Source organism: Megalopta genalis, chromosome 5 (assembly GCF_051020955.1).
Source record: "Megalopta genalis isolate 19385.01 chromosome 5, iyMegGena1_principal, whole genome shotgun sequence".
In the NCBI taxonomy this organism is placed as follows: Eukaryota; Metazoa; Arthropoda; class Insecta; order Hymenoptera; family Halictidae; genus Megalopta; species Megalopta genalis.
The window spans coordinates 10,659,348-10,686,944 of NC_135017.1; the positions used below are offsets into that span (position 1 = coordinate 10,659,348).

Genomic DNA, 27,597 nt, shown 5'->3' on the forward strand with positions numbered 1-27,597 from the left:
TTCCGCGTTTTTACCGAACGACGGAATGATTTTTCTTCCGAGTGGTTCGACGAACCTTTCGTTGTCACCGTGGATGCGACGGCGAGAGAAAGTCCGCACACGCGACCCGTGGAAACGAAGATCGTGCTATCGTTTTCTTAACACGTTATGTGCCAAGCCTGTTTTTTTCTTCCTTCCTGAATATCGTGTTTGAGTAACACTTGTTGACATTTTTTTTGGTAATAAGTAATACTTAAGCATGTTCTTTTATAACCTTCAAATGGTTTAAAATTTATTTATACAGAAGAGTGTAATTTTTTAGATTGAATTCGATACTTTTCTGTTCGGTTTGAGACGATTTCATATAAATGTAAAATCTATAACGCATTTCTTGAATTATTATAATTGTAATATAATAAAATATATGATTAATATAATATATAAGTAATATAATAATATATTAATATTTATTGCATTCCACGTAGTTGTACACCGATTTAGAAACTTGTTAAATATTTATCCTACAATAACATAACCTCAATTTCTTCGTAAAAGCCTGTACCAAATCTTCGAAAATGCCACAAGTAAAAAGCAAAAGCATTTGATATAAAAATCGATTGTAAAGTTTCTGTCATTACATTTTGTAATTTGTTCGCATTACGTTTTGGTTGAATCGAATAATCGAACAACAAATGCGTGCAGTACCATGTCGAATCGATAGAACTAAAGTGTCCAATAACTGGAACATGCATACATTTCTGTCCAATCACTGTGCCCTCGAAATTGTTTTACATTTTCTGCGATTAACGGGCTTCACTCTATAGAAAGGCTCATTTTGAAATGGATTTTGAACAGTACTCGGTTATTTTTATTGCTATTATTTAATTTTTTACTATTTTATTACTATTTATATATATACTATTATACTATTATTATTTATATTATTACTATTTATATTATACTATTTATTACTATTATTTACTACCATTTACTACTCTAAACTCAAATTTGCCCCAAGTTTTTTGGGAAACGCGCGCCCTGACGTCACGCAATTACATAAAGCTCCGCAGTCCACTAATAAATAAAATAATTCCGACACCGAGCGGCGGCGTTCCGCAGCGTTGATCTTTTGTCGAAAGTTCCCGGAGGAGCAAATGTTCTTTATGAAATTCCTTTTCGACCGCCTTAAGTGTTCAACCCCTTCGGGCTCTGTCGTTCTTTGCAAACACGAGCAGCTACCCCGCCGATATTTTGGAATCTTTTGTCCCGGCTCCCCCTGACCCCTCACCCCAAAACACCCCGTTCCGTTTCTATTTCTTGTTTCCTCAAAGGGATGGAATCGGTGGGGCAGCTGGGAGGGGAACGGGGTGGCGGCGGGGCTAGCTGGTGGCCAAATAATAAGCTATTGAATCGGCAAATATGAGACGCGAGAAATTGCCCTGGCACCAGTCACCGCGCGCGACGTTCTACCCTTAAAGCAATATTGATTCGAACTGAAAAAAGAAATATGGCGGGCCGAGCGCGGCGGACCGGGATGGGGGAGGAAGTGGATCAGAGGCACGATGCAGATGCAATGTTGCCTCTCCGGGCGTCGCGTCGCGCCGATTCGAACGGATCACGGTGAATATGGGTACACGGAAGAAATTCTGGCTGCGGGCGACAGAATTAGAAACTTCTGCGCCTTTTTTTAATTATTTTTCCAGCTGTCTTTATGATTAATAAGCTTTGGAAGTTTGTACGAAAGAATTCGCACGATATTGCGAGTTTGCCGACTGTGAACTTCGGGAATTTTTGTCGAACAAACCAGAAGAAGTATCTCGATGAAACTTTCCACAGTTGTTCATGCATATTTAATCTATACCTACGAATTTTTTCGCGAGCATACCTGGCGTAATTAGAAACTTCTAATTGTTCTAATTGAGCCCTGTAAGTCAATACGGGAGACTACCAGATTTGCGTCGTTTTGTGAATTTGCAGTGGGGCATTTTCTGAATTTTTTTCTTAACAAGCCGGACGAAAAACATCTCGACGATACTTTCCACAGTTGTTTATGCATACCTGATCTACGACCATGAATTTTTTCGCGCGCATACGTTGCGCGGCACCTCCGAAAAAAAATTCCCAAAGCGGAGCCCTCTGCGCCCGGGGAACGTTGAAATGCAGAGTGTTTGAAGATTTGCTTAAATTAGTCAAATACTTGATGAATATCTTCGTGGGGTATATCGCGCACAAGATTTACACGTTACCCGTGGAAAATATTGCGAGAGGTCGGCCGGAGACCCGGGAACGCAGAAACTCGATTACAGAGATAATTCTGTATTAATATTTGGATTTCGTGATAGCCGGTACGCGAAGAAGCTCGCCGGGCGCACGGCGTCGTTTGCATTTCAAAAAGTCCCTCGACCGTTTCGAAAGTTGAAATGATCCCCGAGCAACATCGGCTCTCGATTCGATCGGGCCAATTTTTTCTCCTCCAATTAGAACCCGAACGCAAAACAGTCCGGACATCTCAATTGGACGACAGCCGTCGGTTCTCTGTTAAAAAGTTTCTTTGCTCGGGACCGCGCGCCGGCCAGCGCGCAGGAATTTCCAAAAATTTCGAAACTACTTTTTTTCGGGAACGATGCCGGCCAAACATCGTCCGCCACGCCGCTTCGCGATAATTCTTTTTTGCGAGCATGTTCGTACCAGCGTCATACTTGTCAAACTTAATTTTATTCGGTAACCGACCGACCGTAACACAACCACCTTTTTTTTGTCGCAGGCGTTTTTGGAACTGGCGGATGAGAATTCTGCAGCAACGATGGTGGGTTACTACGGCACTTGCATCGCTCAGCTCCGTGGCAGAATAGTCTACGTCCAATTCAGCAATCATCGGGAGCTCAAGACGGATCAAACACACACCAACAACGCGGTGAGTACTCAAACATGTGAACGCTGTCAATAAAAACGCGACGTTTCCTCGTGAAAACCATTGAAATTCGAAGATCTTAAACGGAGTTCAATTTCGGAGAAAAATTTCAGGAGTTTGCAGAGGTTTGTGCAAACTTGAATGTCACGAGCTAGGCTTGTGCAAACTTCGGTGTTCGTTTCATACATCAGTTATTCCGTGAAACGATGCCAATCGAGACTTTTCACGACGGAACTTCGCTAATTAAACTCTCAGAAAAATATTCCGCTAGATTGTGAATATTTGTGCAAACCTGAGTGACGCAGAATAATGTCTTCAAATCTTCTTTCTTCGGTGCTTTTACTGAATGGTGCATATCAAGGCTTTGCTCGATAGAACTTCATCAATTAAACCCTCACAAAAATATATAAATTGTCCGCAGATGTTTGTGCAATCTCAAGTGACGCAAAAAATGTTTGAAAAGCTTCTCCCATCGATTCCGGCACGAAATGAAGCGAATCGAGGTTCTCTATGAAACGTTACCGCGTCGAATTACATTTTCGAATCAAGCTACTGTTAGTTCGCGAATGTTTGCGCAAACCTGTGCCAGGCGAAAAAGTTCCGAAAAATTTCTCTCGCCTGCGCTCGCATGAAACGAATCGAAACGAAACTTTTCCCAATACACGCCGCAATTTTTGGCAAGGTTCGAAAAAATTCGAATAGCCGAGAAAACGGACGCATTGTCGACCGAGAGTAATTGTTGTGGTGGTGGGAATTTCGGGCGGAGATTTTTCGCGGCACCGGCAACAGGATCCCGGGTATTAGAATCCGAGGCCGAGGGGGAATTTCAGTTCTACAATTATGCGGGCGCAGCGCCCGAAAAAAGGAGCGTGGACAGGAGTGGGGGCAGGGGTGGGAGGAGCATTCTGTTCGTAACTGAATACCATGTTAACATCAAAGAAAGAGGGCCCTGTCGGACGGGTTGCGTTCCTTGGGTTACGTTTTCCAGCGATAGCTTTTTTTTACGCTTTCGCGCTGAAATTAGTATTAAAACAAAACGAGGAGGGGCCGGGAGGGGGGAAGGCTGGAGCGGTGGGGATCGGTGGAAGGGAAAATGGCGGGTGGTAGTTCCTTGTAACTAAGGGAGCCGTGGTTTCTACGTCTACTGCCGGGGGTTGAATATATGAAAACCAAGCGGCGCGGTAATTTTCAGTCGCGGCGGCTAAAGAAAGCAGGTCCGCGCGCTCTTTGGATCCGCGCGTGAATCCCGGAGTTCGCTCTTCCATATTCAGTTATTGCGGAGCAGTTCGCGCAATTACTTTTTAACGAGTGGCTTGCCGTACCCTTAATATTTTCATAATTTCGCTCCGCGGGGACCGGCCGCTCGCTTCTTTTTTTTTTGCTCGTGCACAAAAGCGCCACGGCTAACTTTTATCCGGCATGCTCCTTACCTGCGGGGGTCCCGACGAATTTCTAAACGATACTTTATTGGCGCTGATCGCCTGTCCGCTTCTTCTTACCTTCATGGTTTTTGAGGGAAAATCGTATTTTCAACTTTGGCAATTTTTCCTGCTTCAGCCGTAACAGTTAGGCGAATGAACCGTAGGTAGATCAATTCCTTAGACTCTCCCAAGTGAAGTTGTATATTTTGTTGCAACATTATACAGAGTTAATGATTTTAAAGCAATTTTTAAAGAGAACCAGTTTCTAGAAATGTAATATTTAAGGATATTTTGTATTTTCAACTTTGGCAATTTCTCCTGCTTCAGCCGTGAGAGTTAGGCGAATGATCCTCAGGTAGATCAATTCCCTAGACTCTCCCAAGTGAAACAGTATATTTTTTTCCAACACTATGCAGAGTTAAATATTTTTGAGCAATTTTTAAACAGAATCTGTTCCGACGAACTTGCTATACACAATATAAACGGATCAGGGAATTTACGTTGAAAATTGTGGGAGGGTTGGTGAACCCTTTTAGCAGCCAGGTCAAGTCAATAAACACAGGGACGTGGATTCTCCATTATAATTAATGCGTCCATAACTTATGAACAATCCCCGGGGAGAGAGTCCATCTTCTCCGTGGTGTCCTGTCTCCGTGATACTCCCCCGCACAGGTGACACTGTCCGTCATATGAGGTGTCTTTGTAGGTGTTTAGGTGTCCGCCGCACGTGTCCCTGTGCTTGTCATTCGCTTCGCTACTTGACACGTCTTAGTCAGGAATTCTGCGTCCCTGATACGTCGTAAAATAGCTGTTTTCTCGCGCGATCCAGTTTTCTCGTAGTTACCAGATTTTTAAAACTATTTTCCAAAATTGTTTGATAGTTTAAATAAATTATATATATTATACAAGCTATACGTATAATTTATACAATAACCACTTCCTCATCCAATCATCAATTACCAGACTTACGCAAATTCTGATTGTCAAATGCATTTTCATTTTCGACAGATTTTCTAATATTATTTTCTAAAATTGTTCTATAATTCATGTTAATTCTACAATTTATATAACTTATGCAATTTTGACAAATTATATAAATTTTATAAATTATATAAATTATATAAATTCTAAGACAACTTTAGAAAATAATTTTGCAAAACCTGTCTAAAATTGAAATATATTCGACAATTAGAATTTATATAAATCTGGTAATTGGTGATTGGATGAGGAAATAGTTATTGTAAAAAATTGTATACGTAATCTGCACAGCATATATATCATTTATTTATAGAATATTGAAAAATTGTGGGAATGAAGAGATAACAATGACGAGGCGACGTTTAGCGTTGAAGATTGATGGGACAGGAGTTGATCGGTCCAAGCGAGCGAAATAAATTTCGGTCAATTGTCGACGCGCCTGTTTTCCAGCACGTTTGCGGTTCCCACCTTTCTCCGATAGCAGCGATTTGTTAACAAAATACCGCTCTCGAAAGTCGCTTTAATTCTCCGGTTCAAACGTTCCCGGCGTAAATTGCACTACTGTGCACTCGATTTACGCACAACTTTGTCGCGATACAATTCCCAACCGGCGACGTGTAAACGTTCTCCTCGTTGACTTCATGTTTCACCTGTTTCCCATCGCCCCGGACGGTTTTTGTTGCGCCCAGCATTTCCATGCGGCTCGCGAACATTAACGAATAATCAGCGCGTACGTTTCTCTCCAGCGATGCGCGTCTAGTGGTATAAGGCGGCCATAGATCAGACACGCGCTCGACACGGTGCCTACAGAGCATTGAAAGTCGCCGACGTGTGTTCCTGTGTATTAATTGTCAAGATCGAATTTAATTAGATTCCTCGTCATTTTTACTATAACGTGTGCACGAAGGCAGAAATTCATTGAATTATTTACTCATTCGTCGCGAATAATTAACGCTTAGTAATTTATTTTGTTACGAAATTGTCTTTATAGTTTAATTAGTTATAGATTTATTAATCTATATGATTAATTAAACTAATGACAGTGACTGGATGAATTAACGTGTTCATTTGCGATCGAAGAACACCAAATGAAATAATTAATTAATAAAGAATATATTATTTATAACTTCCAAAGACACTGTCAAGAAATTTATGCACTAATTGAACAATCCTTTTGCATCCGTTATCGCGGGATAAATATTGTAAAAACCAATGTGTGCAATGAGGTCGGGGAAAAAATAATGTTAATAATTAAAATGCTGCAAAAATACTGTTCAATTAGAGCATAAATTTCTCGACGCTGTCTCTCGAAGTTACAGATAATATGTTCTTTGTTAATTAATTAATTCATCGGTGTTCTTCTCTGGCGAATGATCTTCACAGAATTTCCATGGACACGCGAATTCGTCCAGTCATTGTCAGGGGTTTCGAAAAAAGAACTGTTTAATTATGGCTGAAATTAATGACCGTCCGTCGGGATTAGCGATTTGTTAAGAACATCGGTGCGCGCAGGATAAATGGACGGAATTGTTCGAGCGTCGATTTAAAAAGACGGTATTTTAATGTACGCTCTTTGTGCTAGGAGAATTCTAGGTGAAAGGGGGATTTTAATTGGCGAGCGGGCCCCCGATAATAGTAATCGATACGATTCGCGCGGCGGCTTAAAAATGTAACGCGAGCCCCGGGACACGGAGGACAGGGGAATTAGTTCGCGATGAAATACGCCGGCGATTTCCGCGACGATACCTTTCGATATTTATTTGTATTGTTTTTCATCGCGGGCGGATCGAAGCGAAAGAAACGGGCGTCGAAACTTTTTATGACAGTCGACGCCCGCCCCTCTTCCCCCCTCCTGCGCCGTCGCCGCCGCCGTCGCCGCTCCTCCCCGCTATAAAGTGGAGAGAAATTACTTATTAATTGCGAAAGTTCCCGGGGCCGCGGTTCTCGCTGGAACGGAACCAAGAGAAATACGAGTTTCCGGTATATTCCCTCCCTTCTTCGAGCTCCATCTTTTTCCACCATCTTTTCTTCGCCCAGCCATCCACTCCCGCCTTTTTTTCCTCCGAAAAACAATGAAAATAGTTTTGATCCACTTTACGACCGGATACTTCGGGAACAATGGTTTTGTTTACCGGGGTCGGATAAACCCGCGGGAGGTGTTAACTTCCCGAAAAGAGACAGAAATCCCGACCGATGATGTCCCATTGTCCCGAAGCTGCGACGATATTCTGCCGGGTTTGACGACGTTTGAACCCGGTATGCAACGGCGCAAATAAAAATGCTGGCTCTAGATAGACCAGAGATGCTGTAACTGAAGGTAGAATGAAACTCTCTTATCCGAACAGACGCAGGAACAGTTCGAATAATAGAAATTTGGTTCCTATCCTCTTGCAAGCACCAACATGAGAAAACACGTTCGTAGAAAAGTACGTTCGACCGCGATTCGTGTGAGAAAACGTTCGAACAAAGAAAATTATACCGCATACTGAGGTAATTAAACGAATTTGAGGAGGTTCGAAGACGTTTGAAGCGGTTTGCGGAACGTTCGACGACGTTTGAAGCCGCGATGGATTTTCTTAAAATTCGGAATTCGACGGAAAAGAACGTCGGGCCATTATTAAAATGCAGAGATATTACTTTCCGGTCGACGATTAATCGGGAAAATTCGCCGGGACGGCTTAGCCTAGCCAGATTTGCATGGAAGTTGCAGAAGTCGCGCGGCCGGATCGATCGGAAACGTGGTTATCATTAATAAACGGTATCCAGCCCGGAGTCTCGTGTTTCCCGATGGCGGGTCTCCAGAGGAGGCTCGGGAGTTGTCAAACTGCTCTTTCCTGCCGGGTGATCCGGCAACTTCCCGGAAACGGACACCGATTCCGTGGGGAGTCGCAAAGTTTCGCGGTCACGCGAGAGAAAGAGAGAGAGAGGAAGAGCGAACGAGGGAAAATAATAAATAACGGATGGAGTGAATGGTCGAACTCTGCGTTCATTTTGTCACACGACAACGGAACTTTGCCCTAAGATCTGCGAAGATTATTTAACTCTCGGAATACAATTGAGGCATTCGTTGCTCGGTCATTATTTTTTACTTACCATTATTGTTTACTTATTATTATTTTTTACTATCATTATTTTACTATTTATTATTCTCTACTTATTATTATTTACTTGCTATTGTCTTTTATATGTTATTATCTTTTACTTATTGTGTTTTATTTATTATTTTTTACTTATTATTTTCTACTTATCATTATCTTTTTACTTATTATTTTCTACTCATCATTATCTTTTTACTTATTATTTTCTACTTATCATTCTCTTTTTACTTATTATTTTCTACTTATCATTATCTTTTTATTTATTATTTTCTACTTATTATTATCTTTTTACTTATTATTCTCTACTTATCATTATTATTTACTTGCTATTATCTTTCACTTATTATTATTTTTTACATACTATTTTGTACTCATCAATATTTTTACTTATCATTATTATTTACTAATCATTATTTTTTTACGTATTATCATTGGTTTACTTATTATTTATTAATGTAAAAAAAAAGAAATTTTCTTTGACGATGGTGACCACCATGATTGCTTTTCGTAATCACAAAAATAATCGCGAAATAATTGATTACAGCCCGACTCTGATACACATGGACGCAAAAAAATCGACGAATACGATTAACAAACTAAATTCCAGTTAAGATGTTTTCGCGCGCGACGTCTCGATTTTATTCGTACTTTTCAATTTCGATATCTCGCGGTGCTGTTCGACTGGACAGTTATGTTGGTCAGCGATTTTAGATCGCCGGCTCTCCCGCGGCCTCAGAATTAAATGCAGTCACGCGGGGATAAACCCCGAAGAATTCCCCAGAAACACTTTTCCCTCCGTCGGACACCGTTCGCGCGGAAATTTTCCCGACCATTTTCCGTACGTAAAGTGCGAGGGAAGAATAAAAGCGGAGTCGGCCAAGGGTGACCACCGTCCTCCGAGATTCCGTGTGATCAGTGGAACGTTCCAACACTCCATAGTCTCCTCCTCGCTTCGGATATCCATATTTCGCATAATCGCGTCTCGCAGTTCAACGTTCCGCGAGAGTTCGGGGCTCGGCGGCGTTTCTTCGTTTAACTCATTACCGCCGGGATTTTCAATGGGAAATTCTGGAAAAATTCTGGCGCGCGTATCCCGGGTCGCGACAATGTTGCAGATTTTTTTCCGAATTTTATATGCGCTGGCAAAATGGGGAAATGGACCAAAAACCGATAATCGGATTTTTCGCTGTATCTACTCTCCCAATCGCGATATAGGCGGTTGAAACTTGGCACGGGGTATACTGTCTCGCGCGCCATCCATTAGCTGATTATGGCTGGTTGAATTTGGGTCCGCCGGTATTTCGAGGATTTATTTTTGAAAGGAACAGTAGCGCGTGGACGACGCACGTGCGGTCCCTTTTCCTCAAATACTCTGGTCAAAATTCGATTGGAATTTATTTGAGATATTATTCCAAATAACATGGTGTTTTGTTTCGTAATTATTTCCATGCCTGTGATCACTTTTGAGATAACGATGTATCCAATATTATTTTAAACAATATGATATTTTATTTCATAATTATTTCCGTGCCTGTGATTACTTTCGAAATAACGTTGCTTGAAATATTATTTTAGATAACGTGTTATTTTATTTCACAATTATTCGAAATAATTATTCGAGATAATGGTGAAATGCTTCCTCCAATTTATATGGTGATCTAGTTATTATCTCTGGTTTATTCTGACATTTTTACATATGTAAAAGGACTGATTTGGCGATGTTAGATCAAACACTCATATTTCATATAAATAACATAAGCGAATTAATTATTTAAAATTGCTGTTATTTAAAATGAATATTATTTATTTATATGCTATAGTATTCTATATTCTTTATTACTGATTTGTCGATATTATTTATATTCTGAAATAACAGCATTGAAAAGAACGGTTCCGAAATTATTTAAAAATTTATTCTTTCCATTTCGAAGAAAATTCGCACAGTACCGTAACAGTTTTTTGCTTCCTGCCAATTTTTTTTAAATTGTTACGTTTTGTACACCCTCGCGTATAGGGAAGAAGTTAGAAAAATCTTCGTACCTATTCGTCAAACAATAAATGTACTTCGAAAGCTGCAGATTCGAACAGGTTTTCGCCAAAAGAGGCCGCTTCGCGTCATAGCGGCGGCGTCAGTTTAGCGTCACTTTCCGATCGATTTGCCGAAGATTTGTTCCCGAGAAGCGGCGGATAAGGTTCCCCTCGGTGCAGGCGCATTTTAACGGGCCGGATAAAGATGGTTCGGCTCGGTAGCGCGAAACCAGCCCTCGGAGAGGTCGAATGATTTCTCGCTGAACATTCTGGCTGACAAACGACGCCGAAAAAGCAATCGCCGTGAAAGCTTCGGCGATACTTGCATGCACGTGCGCCGCTCTGCTTTGCGTCTTCTGAACGCGGCACGTGTTGGGGAATTCTTGCAACACCGGGCGTGCTCTTGGAACACCGGAGGAGAACTCCTGGTGTCGCAGCGCGCCGGTCTAATGACAACGATTTCACGGGGGCGTGCATACGGGCGACGAACTGAACTCCGAGATCCGTGATTCAACCATCGACACGCTGCGCGACACACAATTTCCTTCGCGAGAGAATTTAAATAATCTGAACTCTCTCGTCGATTTCCATCGTTCCGGTCTGTTTTGTCGTTTAATTACCCGGCAACCTTTCGTTTGTGTATTTATTTATCTTGCTTGAACAAATTTTTCGACGGTTTACAAAACAGGAAAGATGTAACATACGGAAGATAAATTGCGGTAAAAACTTTTTCGAAAACATGTTTACCGCGAAAATTGTGTACACGTACGAGGTACTCGTTAATTACACGACGAATTGCGGCACGAAATTTGCGGAGAACTTTTTCATTCGACGAGAAGATCAACAAGATTATTTTTGTTCAATGAAATTCTATTTTATTTGCCACGAACATCGATTTTTAATCGCTGCAAGAGGTCGCCGTCGTCCGTTTGGACGCGGAGCGCGTAAACTTCCCGTTGGATTATTTTCAAAGCGGTTGGCCCCTGCACGCAGGCTCGAACTTGGTAATTTCAATTACATAAACGCGCAAATAAGAGCAGTTCCGGGACGGTGAAGTTCATCTCGGATTACCATTTATATTCGGCGCAAGACGCACCCCGAATTTCCGTGAAGTTACAATCTGATGAAACTTCGATGGAAACGCCTCGGAGTGGGCGGTGTCGAAACATCCCCCCCGCGCGACCTCCGCGAGATTCCAGGCATTAAAACACGCCCGGTGACTGATCTCAATCCCTGATTCATGTTTCATTAAGGAACACCACTAATTCAACCGTTAAATCTTCGCCGCGCCGGCGAGGCTCGAGCCGCGTAATCTCCGCAATATCTGCCGCGGTGGCTCCTCGTTGCATAAACAAAAGGATGCAACAAGGGGATTTGGCGTTCCGGAGGATGAAAAAAATTAGTTGGGACAGGTCCGCCCCGGAGCGGCCTGCGGGACACAGTTAATACATGGCTCGCCCCTGGGGGTAATATGTCGGTTAAGTGAAAGGCGGAGCCGGGGGCGGGCTTGTTTAATAAAGACGCCGTGTGACAAAGCGTTCCCGCATTGTATAGTAATTAATTTAGAAGTGAGTTCGCCGCTCGTCTCGTAGCCCCTCGGCCTGGCTTCGTTATCCTCGTTCGACATTCTGTTCCTCAGCCGCTTGTCCTCCTATTTTTCTCTCTACCTTCCACCGTTTCCAAACCACAGTCTGTTGTCCTGCAACTTCTCCCACCATTGAATCATTTGGCACCGCCTCTTTTTATTCGGGCGACATTTTTTTGCCAGTTTTGTACAGTCGAAATGCCTTGTCGTTGGATCCAGCAAGTTTTCCTAAATCCCTCCCACTGAGTCACATTGGCACCGCCCAGTAATCTTCACTGGATTCATTAGCTCCACCCTTCAATTATAATCTACACGCCGTATTTTCTTTTTCTTGCTCCTCCCATAGATTTGGATCTATCCTTCTAAGTAAGTCTTATTGGCTCTACCAATGGAATTCTCAAAGAAAAGCTCCGCCCAATTTTTCTATGCTCTCCATATTAATTTATCGGCTTCCTCTATTGCCCCTCATAGACTCCGCCCACGAATCATTCATCTAATAATTTTTCTTGACGCTTCCTACGATGTCAAATCACACGTAACTTGTAAATTCTCCACCGTTTACTCCGCCCATTATCGTTGCTCCTCCCACGATCACTCTTGACTCCACCCATGCGTGTAGACTCCTCCCATTATTTCTAATCGACTCCGCCCACGAATTATCAGGCCCCTATTTCTTTCCCAAATAATTTTTACGACACCGCCAATAAATTTTACGATTTATCCGATGTCTTCTTTCGGCAATTTCTGTCTTTCGGTTATCCCGTCGCCTTGTTCGTTTCCCTCGCGCATTTTGGCGTTCATAAAATGTTCCGGTCGCAATCTACAGACCTTGCTCAAGATTAAGGGGCATTTTTACGCGGCTTACCGACGTCCAAACCCCGGCCGTGTACAGCGTTAGTTGGCTGTTCCGAATAATTTAGGTACTCGCGGGGCCGGCTACGAGGCCGGAGTCTTTTCCCGGCTTACTCGGCTTTATTTGTACCGCCGGATTGGTCGTTGGCGTTTCATTCGATTACCTCGCGCGTTTTGTTCCTGGCGAACACCGATTTCCCTTATCGAACGCAATTTTATTCCTTCGAAGGAATTTTTTTTCCTACGGAAAATCGGATCGCGTCGACTTACACGTTGTACTACCTCCGGCCGACGTTCTTCCCGCGGAAAATTTCCTCTCCGTTCGCCGTGTAATCAGGCGATAACGGCGGACGTATAATCGTAAATTCTTAAACAGTTTGAAATTTGTTAAAGTAGTTTTTTGATTCGGCTTTGAGACCGGAGTTCTTCGGCCGTCGTCCCGGCTTGGTAGTCTATCAGAAAATTTTATGGTTCCCTTCTGGGCAAAAGGTCGGGGCCGAGGCACACGACGCAAGAATGTTCCGTGGAAACGTGGCGGCAATATACGCGGGGAAATATTAATATTACCGCCCTTAACCAAGTTTCACCCTCCGCGATCTTTTTATTTCCGGTCCGCGGAACTTTTTTTTCCCCAGCCCCGGAATTCCTTTTCATTACCGGCAATTATTAAGAACGATGACCGGCCCTAAGTGAAAAGAAACTTCGGAAACGTAACAGGAATCCATCAGCCGGGCTATTAATGAAATATAAATCTTATCGTAGCGCTTTGTTATGTATTTCTTTTCAGCCCGGGCCCGAGGTAAAATCCCCGAGGGATACTTAACCGGGTATCCATCCCGGTGCTTACTTTTGCCAATCAAGTTACACGATGTAGAAGCGCCTCGCCCGGCGGAGCCCGATATTTCGATTCCGGAATACGTAAAAACCCCGGCCAGTAAAATTTTTACTCCCGCGGAACATTTCGGATTTTTACGACGTTGCCTTCGTTTTCTTTCGGTTTTCCCTCCGACGGTGACCCCTCGTTACGTCACACTGGATCAAAACTGTATCGATGCGCACAGCCACTCTGTTTAATGCTAGCCGAGCAAACCGGCATCGTATACAACCTCCGCTTTGTGTGTGGCAATTTTTATAAAATCACAAATAAAAGCAATCGATCTGAAACTTTTTCCACGCATTCAACACACGTTTGTTAATCAGCGTGAATTTTTTAAGCTCCATATATTTAACCATACTATTAAGAAAAATTTCTTTACCCTCAGCCTTTCCGTAGATCATAAAAGCAGTACAGTGACGCAACCTCCACTTTAGCAATTTTTATAAAACAACAAATGTGAACAATCGGTCTGAAACTTTTTATACGTATTGAACATACACTTCTTAATCAACCTGAATTTTTTAAGCTCCACGTGTTTACAATTACTAGAAAGAAAAAATGGTACACCCACGGTCCCCCTGTTGGTTGAAACGTCAACCTGCCGATCGAGCCTCCGGTTTAACATTTTTTCTAGAAGAACACATAAAAGCAATCGATCTGGAACTTCGTACACTTATTTGCCACAGCATTGACAGTCGTCACAAATTTTGTCAGTTCTATTCGTGGACAAATGCCAAGAGAAAATACTTATTTAAACATTCGAATCGCCCGCCGTACACGGACCAAGAAAATTATTTCTGAAGTGCCGGCGTTCGTTGAAATCGATGAGACACGAAAAGATGCAGCCAGTCTGGACACGTTACTTTGCGTTAGCTGGAATAGAAAAAGAAAATCTGAGCGCGCCAATATTTTTTTCCCCCGGTCGGCGTAAACTTCCACAAAGGGTTGGACATTCTTTGGCGTCCTGTGTAGAACGTCCGCGTCAGATTTTCAGGGTTTAATCAGAGCGTCTAAGGCGAGGCTGCGCGCCACGCACGAAGAATGACACTTTGTTGATGCACCGTCGCCCCATGGCTAGGGGATTCCTTTTTCCGAGGCTGGCCGCACGGTCCTCGCCGACACCTGTGAACCGGTGCCTTCGAACCCTGTGAACGCCGGATTTTAGGGTGGCCGAGGGGGGTGGAAGTGTGCCCGGTCGCCTTTGTACGAGAATATACGGGGGAGCTAATGGTTTTAGCGGGAAGGAAAGTTTTGGTAGCCTTTAGAGGCTGGCGGCCGTGGCTGCGCGAAGCCCCATAAAAAGTATCCGTCGGTAAAGCCGTGACATAATTCTACTTTACACCGACGGGCGACTGTTGGTTCAGAACGACCCCCTTCTCAGTCTCTCTCGCTCCCTCTCACTCAATCTCTCTGTGCCTTTACGTCGCGAAAGGGGTGATTTTTCAAGAGCGACAGCTTTTTCAAGTTTTTAATCTCAGATGTCGCCGGGCAAAAAAATTGTAAAGTTCAAGGTACAGCCACTGCGAACCAAAACCCGCGTCAATGGAAATCGTAGAATGTTGATGCTCAAGTTCCTTGGATACTAATCTTTTGATCACTATAACAGGCTGTCAGAATGTTGTTCAATTCTGGGCAGGAAAACATTTTTTAATAATATGGAAAATAAAAAGGGAACAAATTTTGTCCAGTGTTTGTGTTACACAGAATGTTAGAAAATCGTAGGACTAATACGTTTGTATAGGGAAATTGAATTTTTTACTGTGACTATAAAAATAGTTGCACTGTTCTAAAATAATATAATTTACACCAATGGAACGATTATTTTCGTTTGCCGTAATATTTGATAGATCCACGCAGAAATCTCTTAAGAATGAACTTTTTGAAGAAAGAATTTTTTTTTTTTGCTCAAAGCAAATGGCTGTTATGATTTTATAAAATGAAATCTTTTTGAAGCAAATCGTCTTGTTGCATATGATTGTGATAATTTCTTTTATCATATTTGCATTAAAAAAAGCGAAATAATTCATTATTCGAAGTTGCTATTATTTCAAATGGATCGACATAATTTTCATTTTCAAATGGCTAAAATAGTAATTTCTTATTATCATTTGAAATAAAATTTCACTGAGAAATGCAGTTTTCGCGAAGGCCAGAGTGTCGATGAACCAATGGTTCCAGAAGAATCAGAAACCATTTCCGTTGAATACCTTCCGGCCGAGGGAAATTTTCGAGGTGACTGTAAAGAAAAATCGTTTCTCTTTGGGGGTAAGTCACGAGAGAGTCAGTCAAGCGGTGGTAAAAAGGGGCGCGGATGGTCGTCTGTCGTATAATTTTCGGGAAACCGTCGCCGGAAGGTCTTAAGTACGACCTAAGGAGCGCAAAGAGCACGAAAGATGATAAAAGAGCAGAAGGGGGCGGCGAGGAGGAAGGCGGCGAGAGGGAAAGCAATATACGGAGGCGTCGTACAGAAACAATGCAGCGTGCCGTAGATCACCCAAGGCACCCTCCATTAAAAATATTACGCCATCTTGGCCGCGTAACCACTCTCGAACCTACGACCTCTCTATCTCCCCTCCTGTCTCCCCGTAGCTGTCGACCCTTTCGACTGGTCCGAATAACAATGTCCCCCTGTCAGTCCTGTCCCTCGCTCGAAAATGTCCGAGTCATGACGTTTCAAATCACTTAACAGATAAGTCAATAACACGTCGGATCCATCACATTTCACTTTTCTTCTTTTTTTTTACCTATGACAGTCTTTCAGGAAAAATCTGAAAATTTTCGAGAACGACAAACATAATACTCTTCGACCATTGTAAAAATTTAAACAACACCCCCTTTGTACTTTTACATAAAATTAACTGTTTCCGAATTTTCGATTTTTGCCTGACCCGGTCGCAATTTTCGACCAAAAAATCTGAGATAATTCTCGAACGTGTACCTGCACGGCAGACATATTGCAGAATTTTTTCAGAATTTTTGCTTGCAGCGTTCTAGGAAAGTCCGACCAAAAATTGATAACCAGACTTTTAACCACCCTTATGTCGAGACAACCTTTGATCGAGACAAGGGGTTGAAACTTCGCAGAGCGCTTTCCTTTGTTATTTCTGATCCAGGAAGCGGGAACGATCTTTTTAAACTGGCCCCGCGCGACGCGGACAGAAAAAAAAAGTGGGGGAGAGCAACGCGCTCGGTTCCTCGTCCTCCGGATTTTAATTGGCGTGCGCGATGCATCATCATCGCGTGTCTCGTCCCATTTCGGTTGAACGTGCGAAATCCAAACACGACCCTGCCCCGTTCACCGTTGTCACCCTCTTGCTCCTCATCGTGTTCCATTTTCCGGTCGCGGCTCGCCCGTTATCCATTTTACTCATATTTCATTTCGCGGCAGCATGTGAAACAGGGAAATGGAGACGGAGGGGCTGGAAGGGGGTTGAAAGAAAAATCGAACGTTCCCGTGGCCGCGGCCTCCCTTCGCGTTTCCACCGGGTGACTCGAACGTTCTGCCGCTGCTTCCTTTTTCCCCCGCAACTTCGCTGTTTCCCGTGTCTTCATTAGCACCACCCCCGAAAACGCGTTAGGGTCCTCCCGCACGGCAGGTCCAGGAAGACGATTCGTTTCCCCCAGAGCCTATCAGCCGACCATCGATTTCAATCATACTGTCCTCCTTCCTTTTCTTTCATGGAGAATTCCTGGATTCCATTACGGCTCTGTTTTTCGGAGCAGGGGGCTGTCGGTGAGGGGGCTCTTTCGCCTGATGTTTTTAACGCTCGTACCTCATTCGTCCAGAATAAAGGGGCGCGTTCATTGGACAATATTACGAGAGGGATCCGCGGCCGTCAAAATGATGGAGTGGCCCACCAGCCAGACGAACTCTTCTGCAGTCAGAATAATCAGTCTTCCTAGCTGCTTCCGCTTCCAGCCAGCCCCTTTCTCGGTTTCTCCCGCCAGCCTTCACCTCCTTCCATTCTCCACGCTATTTCCGCGACGCTCTGCTAAGAGCGTGCGCCGCGGTTCGATGGGAAATGCAAAGTTGCATATTTTTTGATCGAGGGGAATCCTGGTCCTCTTCATCCGATCAGCCTCGCAACTCTTTGCGGGTCTGGATCAGTGGGACCCTCAGTATGCTGGATCTGTTGAATTTTATGTTCTGGACCTGGACTTGGAGTCTTCGAACTCAGAATCTTCGTACTTAGGCCTAGAGTCGCTAAGATGCTGAAACTCCAAGGCCTAAACGTGGTTATAGCGTATTCAGTACTCTGAGAGACTTATGGTGGCAGCTAGCACCTTCAGTAGCACGAGACGAGGGCCTAGGTTCTGTGTACTTCAGGAGATTTGGATCTAGGCTTAGCGTATTCAGTGTCACAAAATCCTGAACTTAATGTCTTTGGTACTTCAATAGCGAAACTTAGCACCTTTAGCACCCCAAAACGAGGATCTAATGTCCTCGACACTTCAGGAGACCTGGGTCTAGATTTAGTGCATTTAGTGTCACAAGGTCCTAGAGACTTAGTGACTTTGGTACTTTAGGAGACCCATGGTGAAACTTAGCGTCTTTAGCACCCCAAAACTGTGACCTAGCGTTCTCAATGCTTCAGAAGACCTAGATCTAGACTTAGTGCATTTAGTGTCACAAAATTCTGGACTTAATGTCTTTGGTACTTTAATAGTGAAGCTTAGCGTCTTAGCACCTCAAAACTAGGACCTAGAGTCCTCAATGCTTCAGAAGACCTAGATCTAGACTTAGTGCATTTAGTGTCACAAAATTCTGGACTTATTGTCTTTGGTACTCTAGGAGTCCCATGGTGAAACTTAGGACGTCTAGCGCCCCAAAACTAGGACCTAGTGTCCTCGATACTTCAAGAGACTTGGATCTAAACTTAGTGCATTTAATATCACAAAATTCTAGACTTAATGTCTTCGGTACTGTAGAAGTTGCATAATAAAACTTAGCACCTTTAGCGCCCTAAAACTAGGACCTAGTGTCCTCAATACTTCAGAATACCTAGATCTAGATTTAGCATATTTATTGTCACAAACCCTAGACTTTGTTTTTACATTTAATGTTAATTTAATTGTTACTGTATTTAACGTCGCAAATCCATTGTCCAATGCAGAATCGTTTTTCGAATTACCGGAGGCGGATTTTTCTCGAACAGGTTTCTCCATATTTCCAGTCGCGTTTTCCCCTTCAGCATCGCAACCCTCTCGGGTATTCTAACGGATACAAGATGCTCGCTCGTTTGGCAAACAAATCGCTGGACCGTTTTCCTCGCGGCGGTTCGAACAGCCGCAATTTTCCACGGCATCCCCAGCCCCCCGGTCCTGGGGTGAACGTTAATTCTTAATTTCTTCATTTTCTTTGGTACTGCATTGCATTAGGAAAACATATCTCCTCGAGGCTGTTCTTTGCGCAACGAAACAATTGCCGGGACGTTTCGAGCTCGCTGAACAAACGGCTGTTGGAAAGCGTTCGCGAGTTTACGGCCGGCCATGAGAGAGAAGAAACATGATGGGGCATTGATTAATACTGCATTCCATTTGCCAGTCCAATATTACGATTCTCTGTGCGTCTAATTTTTATCATTTCGAGTTCGAGATTGGCTGTCCATCACGATCTATTGTTCCGATGTGCGCCATCGTTTCATTTTCGAGTTACAGAAAATTGATTGTTTTTTTTTATTATCAATTTATTCGTATTGTTATTTTATTCTTACTATTATTTCGTGTTTATAGAAAAATATGAAGCAGGAGAAATCTGAAAAAAATTGGAGGACGGTGTTATCTAATTTTCTTAGTGAGAAATACATTTTTATTTTAAACTGATCATTTATTTTATTATTTTCATTTTATTATTAATATCATTTTATTTTTATACGAAAGTATGAAGCCGAAAAAATCTCAGAATAATTGCAGAACACTGTTAATTTTTTAGTCGACACGATATTTTAATGACAAGCAAATTTATATTTAAAACTGATTATATCTTCCATTATTATCATTTTATTATTAATAGCAGGACAAATCTCGAAATAATTAGAGAACAATATTCGGTAGAATTTTTTAACAAGTATATTTTTATATAAAATTGATTATATCTTTCATTATTATCATTTTATTTCTATAAAAAAGTATGAAGCAGCAAAATTCCTAGAACAATTAAAAGACGCTATTATTTCATTTTCTCGCCGCTGAAACCTTTTCGCTTTCGAATGGAATTTTTCCTTGATCGTTGGCCGCTTCAGAAAACGTTCGCTAATCAGACTTTCGCTCGGTGTCCAACGTATTAGCGCCGTTTCCAGAGGGGACGCGCACTGCCACCGGCATTGTTATTTATTGTCCCCGGTTTTATTATTCGCTCGCTCACCGTCCCCGTTCCACTTCGGAAGAACCACATCCCGCGGGTGTCTAAAGTCGCTCGGTTTCCGGCAATGTATATTTAACTCGCCGGGAAAAAGGGGGTTCGTCTCGCTGTTTACCGGCAGCTGATGCAGTGGCGAAATGAGTTACGCAAATGTGAATCAGCGGCCCGCTGAAGAATTCCGCCCACAATTTTCTTTACGGTCCCGCGGTTCCACGAGGAATGTCTGCCCGCCGCCTGACGCCCGCGAAACGCTGTAAAAAAGATATTCATTAATGGGCTCCCCTTGTGCGGGCCGCGTAATGAACTATGCAAGGAATAATTTTTCGTTACATCGGCAAATAACTTGCCAGCGAAGTTGCCAGCGTTCTTTCCTTTCGCGAATATAATTTTCTAACGGGGGGAAACTTTCGGCTTTCCTTGGAAGATGTTCGCCGGGCTTCGGGGCAGGTCGAACTTCGTTTCTGGACTCATGCCCCCCCTCCTCCTCACGGTCGTATTACAGTACTAATAAATAGTTCGGAGAGTATCGACCGCCGCTGAAATTTCCGCGTGTAGAGAGCATCGATTTTTCCCAGCAAAATTGATATCTGTGAGCGCACTTTTTCGAATATTATTTGATAAATAGGCTAAACCCTATTTTCCTGCGATTGCATTCTCCTTGGTTATGTTCTTCGCTACCAAGACTAATGTCTAGACTGTGCAGTTTATGCATTTACGACAATAATGCAGAGAAATTTAACGATTAGGTTAACTTCCACTTATTACAGATATTAGGAATGAAAATAAATTTCTATTTAGCTCTGCTTCGTTGCAATCGTGGACCGGAATTTTTATTTTGCATAAGGATCCATAAAAAATACTTTATCAGAAGGAAACCAGTAAAATAGTTCGCATTATAAAACATTCGACTACACGTACATCTTGAAAATTTTCTGTGTATAGAAGAACTATGTTTATACGTAACTAAAATATTTAGAAGCGTAAATGAATTCTTGTGTTTCGTTTGCGAAGACAATTACTGTCGTGAGGTTTTTATTCATTTTGTGAGACCGTTTGTACGCGGTCCCTGCATAAAAACACGTTAAATAACCGTGCACCGGAGAATCGGTTTCGGTGATTTGCTTCGGTAGAATTTCGATGACCTCGCAATCTCGATGTTTTCTACGTCTGAGGGTCGCAGAGAGCATTAAAGGCACGGAATATACATTGACTACAGATGAACCCTGGGTGGGCAAGATTGCTTCTGCGAAAGACTGAGTCCGGGGTCGTTACTTTGACTATGCACTTGCCCAAAGCGGCTTTCAAGAGGCGAAATAACTGCTCCAAGGGGTAGTTTCTATCCCCTTTTGATGGCTGGTCCTCGAACAAACCGTAAGTGCTGGGACTGAGAACATTACCATAACCTTCCGCTACTTGTTGCCACTGATAGGAACCCCCATACCCATTCCCGTCTCGCTACAGCCTGCACTAGGTCACCGAAGTAACGGAACTAGAATCACCAACGAAATCGATGAAGTCCCGCAAAAACAGCGTAAACTAACGTATACAATTATTAACCCTTTTCTTAAAAAAAAAAAAAATTAGTACATATAATATAATATCTTTTTCCCTCGATGAAATATATGCATGTGTGACGCTTGACAAACTTATCGCCTAGAAAGATTTTGGTGCATCATACTCAAAATACAGAAACGCGATCTTAAAGCAGAGATTTCAAGATTTGATTTAAAAATAGGGTGATCATCCTACGATGATTTTTCGCGGAGCTATCGTCGATCGAAGTTGGCCAATTTTTATCAAACATTTGTCTATGCTGTAATTTGTTTCAATACTTTGTACATTTATATACGAATAATTATATAAAAGAATAACTGCCATAATATAATTATATAATTGCCATATTCGATAAATTTTCTTGTGTGACGTAACGCACGCGAAACCGAGGGTGTCGGAAGAATTGGACGAAGCGAATGTTTGAGCTGCGAATTATAATTTCGTCGTCGAGAAAATGTGCATCGGGCATTAATATGCATCGAGTAATTTGCATGACCTGAGGACGGACGTGCGAAAGGAAACCGGTGAAAAAACGGTTTCCCCGGAAGACCGGCCGTATAGAAGGCGGAGACAGGGATGCGAAGAACGATTAGGCATCGATTAATCTCGGTTAATCGCGCCCGTTCGCCGTTTAAATCGTTCCCTTTGCCGGGCGCAACAGCAGACAGAGCAATTCCCCGGGAAATTGCAGTTGACAATTACACGGTCATTACACGCAATTCCCGGTGGCCCGTCCCCCCCCCCGCCGCCCACCGTTTTAAGAATCGCAGCGAAGGTTGCGTTACAACTTCGCTGCGCCTTATAACACAATGCATCGGCGGAGTTTACAGTTTCTGCAATCCATCCGGCGCTGCATACCCGTTGAACACGTTCAAGTTTTACTCGCTGCGAGTTCCCAGCTAATAGATTCGAGCATACGTGCCCCGAAAGTAGTTCCGGCAAGTTTCCGCACCGGGCATTGCAATGAAACAACAGCTGCTACGTTCTGTCCCGACACCGCGCCCTCCCTCCCCCCGTCGCCCGGCTCATTGTACAATTAAACAATGGGAGCTTGTTTTATCGGAATAATAATCTGGCGCGTTAAGGGGTCCGCGCGCTTCATCGATTTTACAGCCGGCGAATCACCGGGGTAAAAAAAATTAATTACGTCGGGAAGTTTCGCCTTTTCTCTGTTACGCGAACTTTCCTATTAGCGCTCATTTATTTATTTAACGCCTTTCTCGCCGCTTCTTTCCGGCGCGCCGCGATTTTCTTCTTATCCCGACCACCCGCTCCACGGCTCGCCCGATCCTCACCTCCGCTTTCCCACCGTCCGAGAAATTAAGGTACAACTTTAATTGAGCCTTTCCACGGCTGCTCGCAGCTGGCGACCTTATTATCGGCATACAGTATAATTAAACCATCTGCATCCTTTTAAGTGGCGGGAAAGAGAGTGTTCCTGTCATTTTTCGTCCTCCGGCCCGGGGAACTTTCCCAGCGGCGGGCGGGGGAGAGGAGGCCGACCCCTGTTCCCGGCCTGTTCAAACTTTTCAATTAAAAACGATAGAAACTTCGACGCGGGGTTCACGCTTAAATCAAAGCGGCCCCGGGCTTAAAAGAAGCATTCCGACTGATACTTGTCCAACAAAACAAACTGAATCCGCCGGCCGGATCCGAGTATCCCGGGTGGAAGATGTACGAGTCTGCGGAGGGCTTTTCAAAAACGCCCGGGAAAAGGGGAAGACAGCCACGGATTTACGAGCGCACGCCCTCGAAAATTTATGGCCCGGTAATTGGCAAGCTGGAATCGGAATAAGAAACCTGGAAGAACTTATTGGAGCCTGAGTTGCTCGAAAATGCGAGAGATTCGCTGTCACTGACGTAATATAGTATTCGGGGATTTAGAGGATTCTCTCTTCGACCGACAATTTATTCCGGCTAAAGCAGCGACACCAGGTGTTATCAGACCTGGCCGAACAACAGCTGTCGTTATTGGCCTCGATTCGACAAGATCTCGCGTCTTCGAACTCAACCGAACGATTTCTGACATCATCAGACTTCATTGAACGACTGCAGTCACCGTCGAACCTGGCTGAAGAATATCTGATGTCATGGAACCTGATTAAGACATCATCTGACATCATCGGACTCGACTGAGCAACTGCTGATGACATTAGACCTAGCTGGACAAACGACAGCATCATCAAACTTGGGTAAACAATTCCTGACATCGTCGAACCTGGTTAAAGAATATCTGACATCGTGGAACCTGATTAGACATCATCTGACATCTTTTGGGACTTGACTGAGCAACAGTTGATAACATTAGACCTAGCTGAACAAGTGTCAGCGTCATCAAACTTGAGCAAACAATCATGAGTGACATCACCAAACTTGATTGAAAATCACCTAAAACTATCGGAACTATCTGAACAGCAGTAGATGTCGTCACGCTGAATTCAAGATCACCTGGCATCATCGGGCCTAATGGAGCAAACCGCTCTAAGACATTTCCATGCCAATTCCAGCCGAAAGACGGACCAACTGGAAGCCAGTTTGGGAAGCCGAATCCGAGTCCCTAATCGTCAAATTTGCGTTGGAAGTTTGCGAAACGAAACGGCCGAAGAATTTCCCCCACCACTGGGAAGTGTAACTTCGTGTCTCGAACTTTTCGAGAACTTCGTCGTTCGTAACTCGGGCTCGGTTACTTCTTCTTGGCGAGCGACGAAGCTCGTTAAGGATGCTCTAATTGCCGCGTAACGCGCGGATTGAAGTGTCGCCGCGATAATAATTTTACGGTCCCTTTCGCTCCGCGCCGATGTGCATGTTTTGCGTGTGCTTTTGCCGCGTGGTTGGCGGAGGCGAAGCGGCGGTGCGGCGCGGTGCGGCGTTCGGGTATTGCTGGCAGGCGTTTTTATGGGATCCCACGGTATCGCGAAATATTCAGCCGGCACGCACCGTAAACTCTTGCTCGAAAGTTGCCCGGGTAACGGCGCCCTAAAAAGCTTCGGCTGTTTTGTAAAAGTGGACTGAAAGTTGTATTGGCCGAGGGCGCGCGCGATCCCGGGGAGATGTTCGTTTATTCTTCCGTGCGTCACTTCGCCACTTTACTGCGACATGAAAGCAGGCTGCCGGCGACGATCATGCCGTCGAGGGATCTAATTCTAATGGGACTTCAAAATGAAATCTTAAACTTCCGCGATGCTCGAACTGTTACGCTTAATTTCGTGTCTGTTTCCATTCCCCCTTGCTCGCGGAAACTGATTCCTTGAAGCATTCTCCGCGATCTTAACTATTCCCAGTCGCAAAATATTTATCAACATTTGTCATTATTAATTAAAGCGTACGAAATCGAAGGTAAATGGTTCGGTATAGAGTTCAGGTGATACTGGTGTTTATGCGTCGAGGAGATGCAGCCAGAGCTGCGTGGGGGATCTCTAGACTAAAGGCTCAAATATTACTCGCAATTTCCAGCGTAACTGTCCACTTTAGAGGAAAATGTTATTAGACTTTCTTAATTTACTCTTGAAGAGCTACACAACTACCTAAATTTTTGTTTGCAAAATAATGATTAAATAGCATTATTTGTTATACTATCCAGAGCTGCATTTAGTTAAGGGTCAGGTAAATAACGTTCCCGGTCCGACCCGGAATTACGAAGCAGAATCACGGTAGCGTAACTGCGGAATCGTAAACGCAGATAACTGGAAATTACTTTAGAGACACGTATCCACAAGTACGCGGACACACGACGCCATGAAATGCTCGTGCATCGACTGGCATGTCCGGCGAATACGTCTGATTCGCCGGGAATTTCGTTCCGGCTTCGTAAATCGTCGTCGCAACCGTAATTTCCTTTGCCCTTTTGGTCAGCATCTTGCTCTTCCCCGTTTTGTTCTCGTAACCCGTTAGTATCACTGTCCTGGCAGTGGGAGCTGCCAGCTTATCGGGGCCGCATTTAATTCGCCCGGTCCGCCGGTCCAAAAATTGATATTAATTTAGATTTAATGCATATAATTGGAATCTGTACCGCCCGGCTCGTAGCGGGGACGGCATTTCCGCGGAGATAATGCACGGCCGTTCAATCAAACGCAGCCGTGTCCCCTATTCAACCCGTCCAATAAAGTAACAGTACGTTGTTACATCGATCCTTTCCGCCTTGCTGTGTTGGACACTAGGTCTTTACAAAAGGCTCCGTTCCGTTCCATCAACGGTCGCGCGAAATCTCTCGTATCGCATTCGGTGTTTCCGAAAAATAATATAGAAAACAAAAACTGAATATCGCCCGAGATCGGTTGCACCGATTGTGCTCGATGCGAAATTGTAACGTCGATGGATTGCCGAGATTCTTCCGATTAAAATGAGCCCAAACACGATACAAATCGGACAGGTTTAAACCATTTCCAATAATTAAGCAACCTACGGGGTGTGTCGTTGTAATTTGCACACCTCGAACAACTTTAAATTAGATGGATCTCTCGACATGCAGGAATTCACCTTTTCAACTATATGTTCAATGATTTTTCGTAGAAAGCGTAATTTCAATGGTATTCGGAGCGTGCGAATTACGTGGCACACCCTGTAGATCGCGTATTAATGGATAACAGCTTCCGTTGATCCGATTTACGCCGTGTTTGGGCTCATTTTAATCAGGAGGATCTCAGTTGTCCATTGGTGCTACAATCGTGAAAGTAGAACGAAGATAACTTCAATATTACTAATTTTATTAATAATAAAATGTTATTTCTTGCACTTTTCTTGCATTCTATCGACGTACGTCTCCTTTCTTTTCACTGCGGAGATCGGTTTCCCCTGATTATGGTCCCGACAGTATATTTCCCAGTGGCCCGGCAACGTTTCCATCGAAAACGGATAGAAACAGGGCCGTGGTGGGGATTGGTTAATGGCATTGTTTTCTCTGGCATGGCCAATTTTGGCCTGTTGCATTTTTAATAGGTCGAATGAGCGTTCACGTCCGAACGGCACCCGCTAACTGTTCGATTAATATTGAAATTCAATCGGCCACTTTGCGCCGGCGGCGCGATCACGAGGTGATCGATTGGGGGTCCCCGTTTAAATAGATCGAGTCCTTTGTTGCCCGGTCCTGCTCGGCCCGACTTGGCCCGATCCGGACTCTGGGCTTCAATTTTCCGAAATTTCTCGCCCCGCGATTTGACGCTCCCTTAACAATGCACCGATCATTCCGGAAACGTTCTTGCTAATTCAACGTGTTACACAGTGACTACAGTCCCGTGCCATCGGATTAGGGTCATCAAAAATTTGCAACTTTTTCGATAATTAACCCGTGTCGTTAATCCTCCGCTGTTACACTTCCTGTACGAAGCACGTATGTCGCATAATTTTTAAACATTCGTCACTCAAAAACCAGGAATATTATTAGGACCAAAAAATTTGAGAACATAATTTGAACATTCGAGAACATTGTTTACTTTGTTAGAACTCGATATCTCACTGCTAAGTGTACTCGATTAATTGTCCATTTCGATTCTTCGAAGAATGAAATATGGATCACCTTGACGCTATTTTTATCTCGAAGCTGTCAAAAGGAACATTTTCTAATAATTTTTAATAACAATCGTTTCCTATGTTCTGCGTTTTCTACGTAATCGCTTCTCGACTTTGGCTATAGTCATCGCGAAATTAACCCGGCGAATTGATAGCACGAAATACCGGTAAAAATAGCGTAAAAAAGAGTTGAACAAAAAATAGCGACCATTCTTCAGAACGTGCGCCATAAAGGCCTGTAACCAGATTTTGTATTGCATTTACTATATCGTCATAAAAAATTGTCAAAGTTGCTGTATGTTTTGGGTCGCTAGAGTGGCGTTACCTTTTAACGAGTCGGAACGTTTTCCAGCCGGCGGCGGTGCTTTTCGCATGTCGCACTGTTTCCCGGGGACCTGGAGTTTTCCCGTTCAATTCGGAAGTTAGTTGGGCCCATGAAGCATTTATG

At 43.5% G+C, this 27,597-nt stretch overlaps 1 protein-coding gene across 13 annotated transcripts in view; it reads left to right on the top strand.

Annotated features, from left to right (window-relative positions):
• The window catches only part of heph (polypyrimidine tract-binding protein 1 heph), a 492,203-nt gene that overhangs the window by 395,280 nt on the left and 69,326 nt on the right, over nt 1–27,597 (top strand). For all 13 annotated transcript variants that reach the window (XM_076521472.1, XM_033471509.2, XM_076521471.1 and 10 more), the window contains one exon: nt 2,744–2,893. In XM_076521472.1, the coding sequence (XP_076377587.1) occupies nt 2,744–2,893 (150 nt within the window). The remainder of the gene's footprint in view (nt 1–2,743; nt 2,894–27,597) is intronic.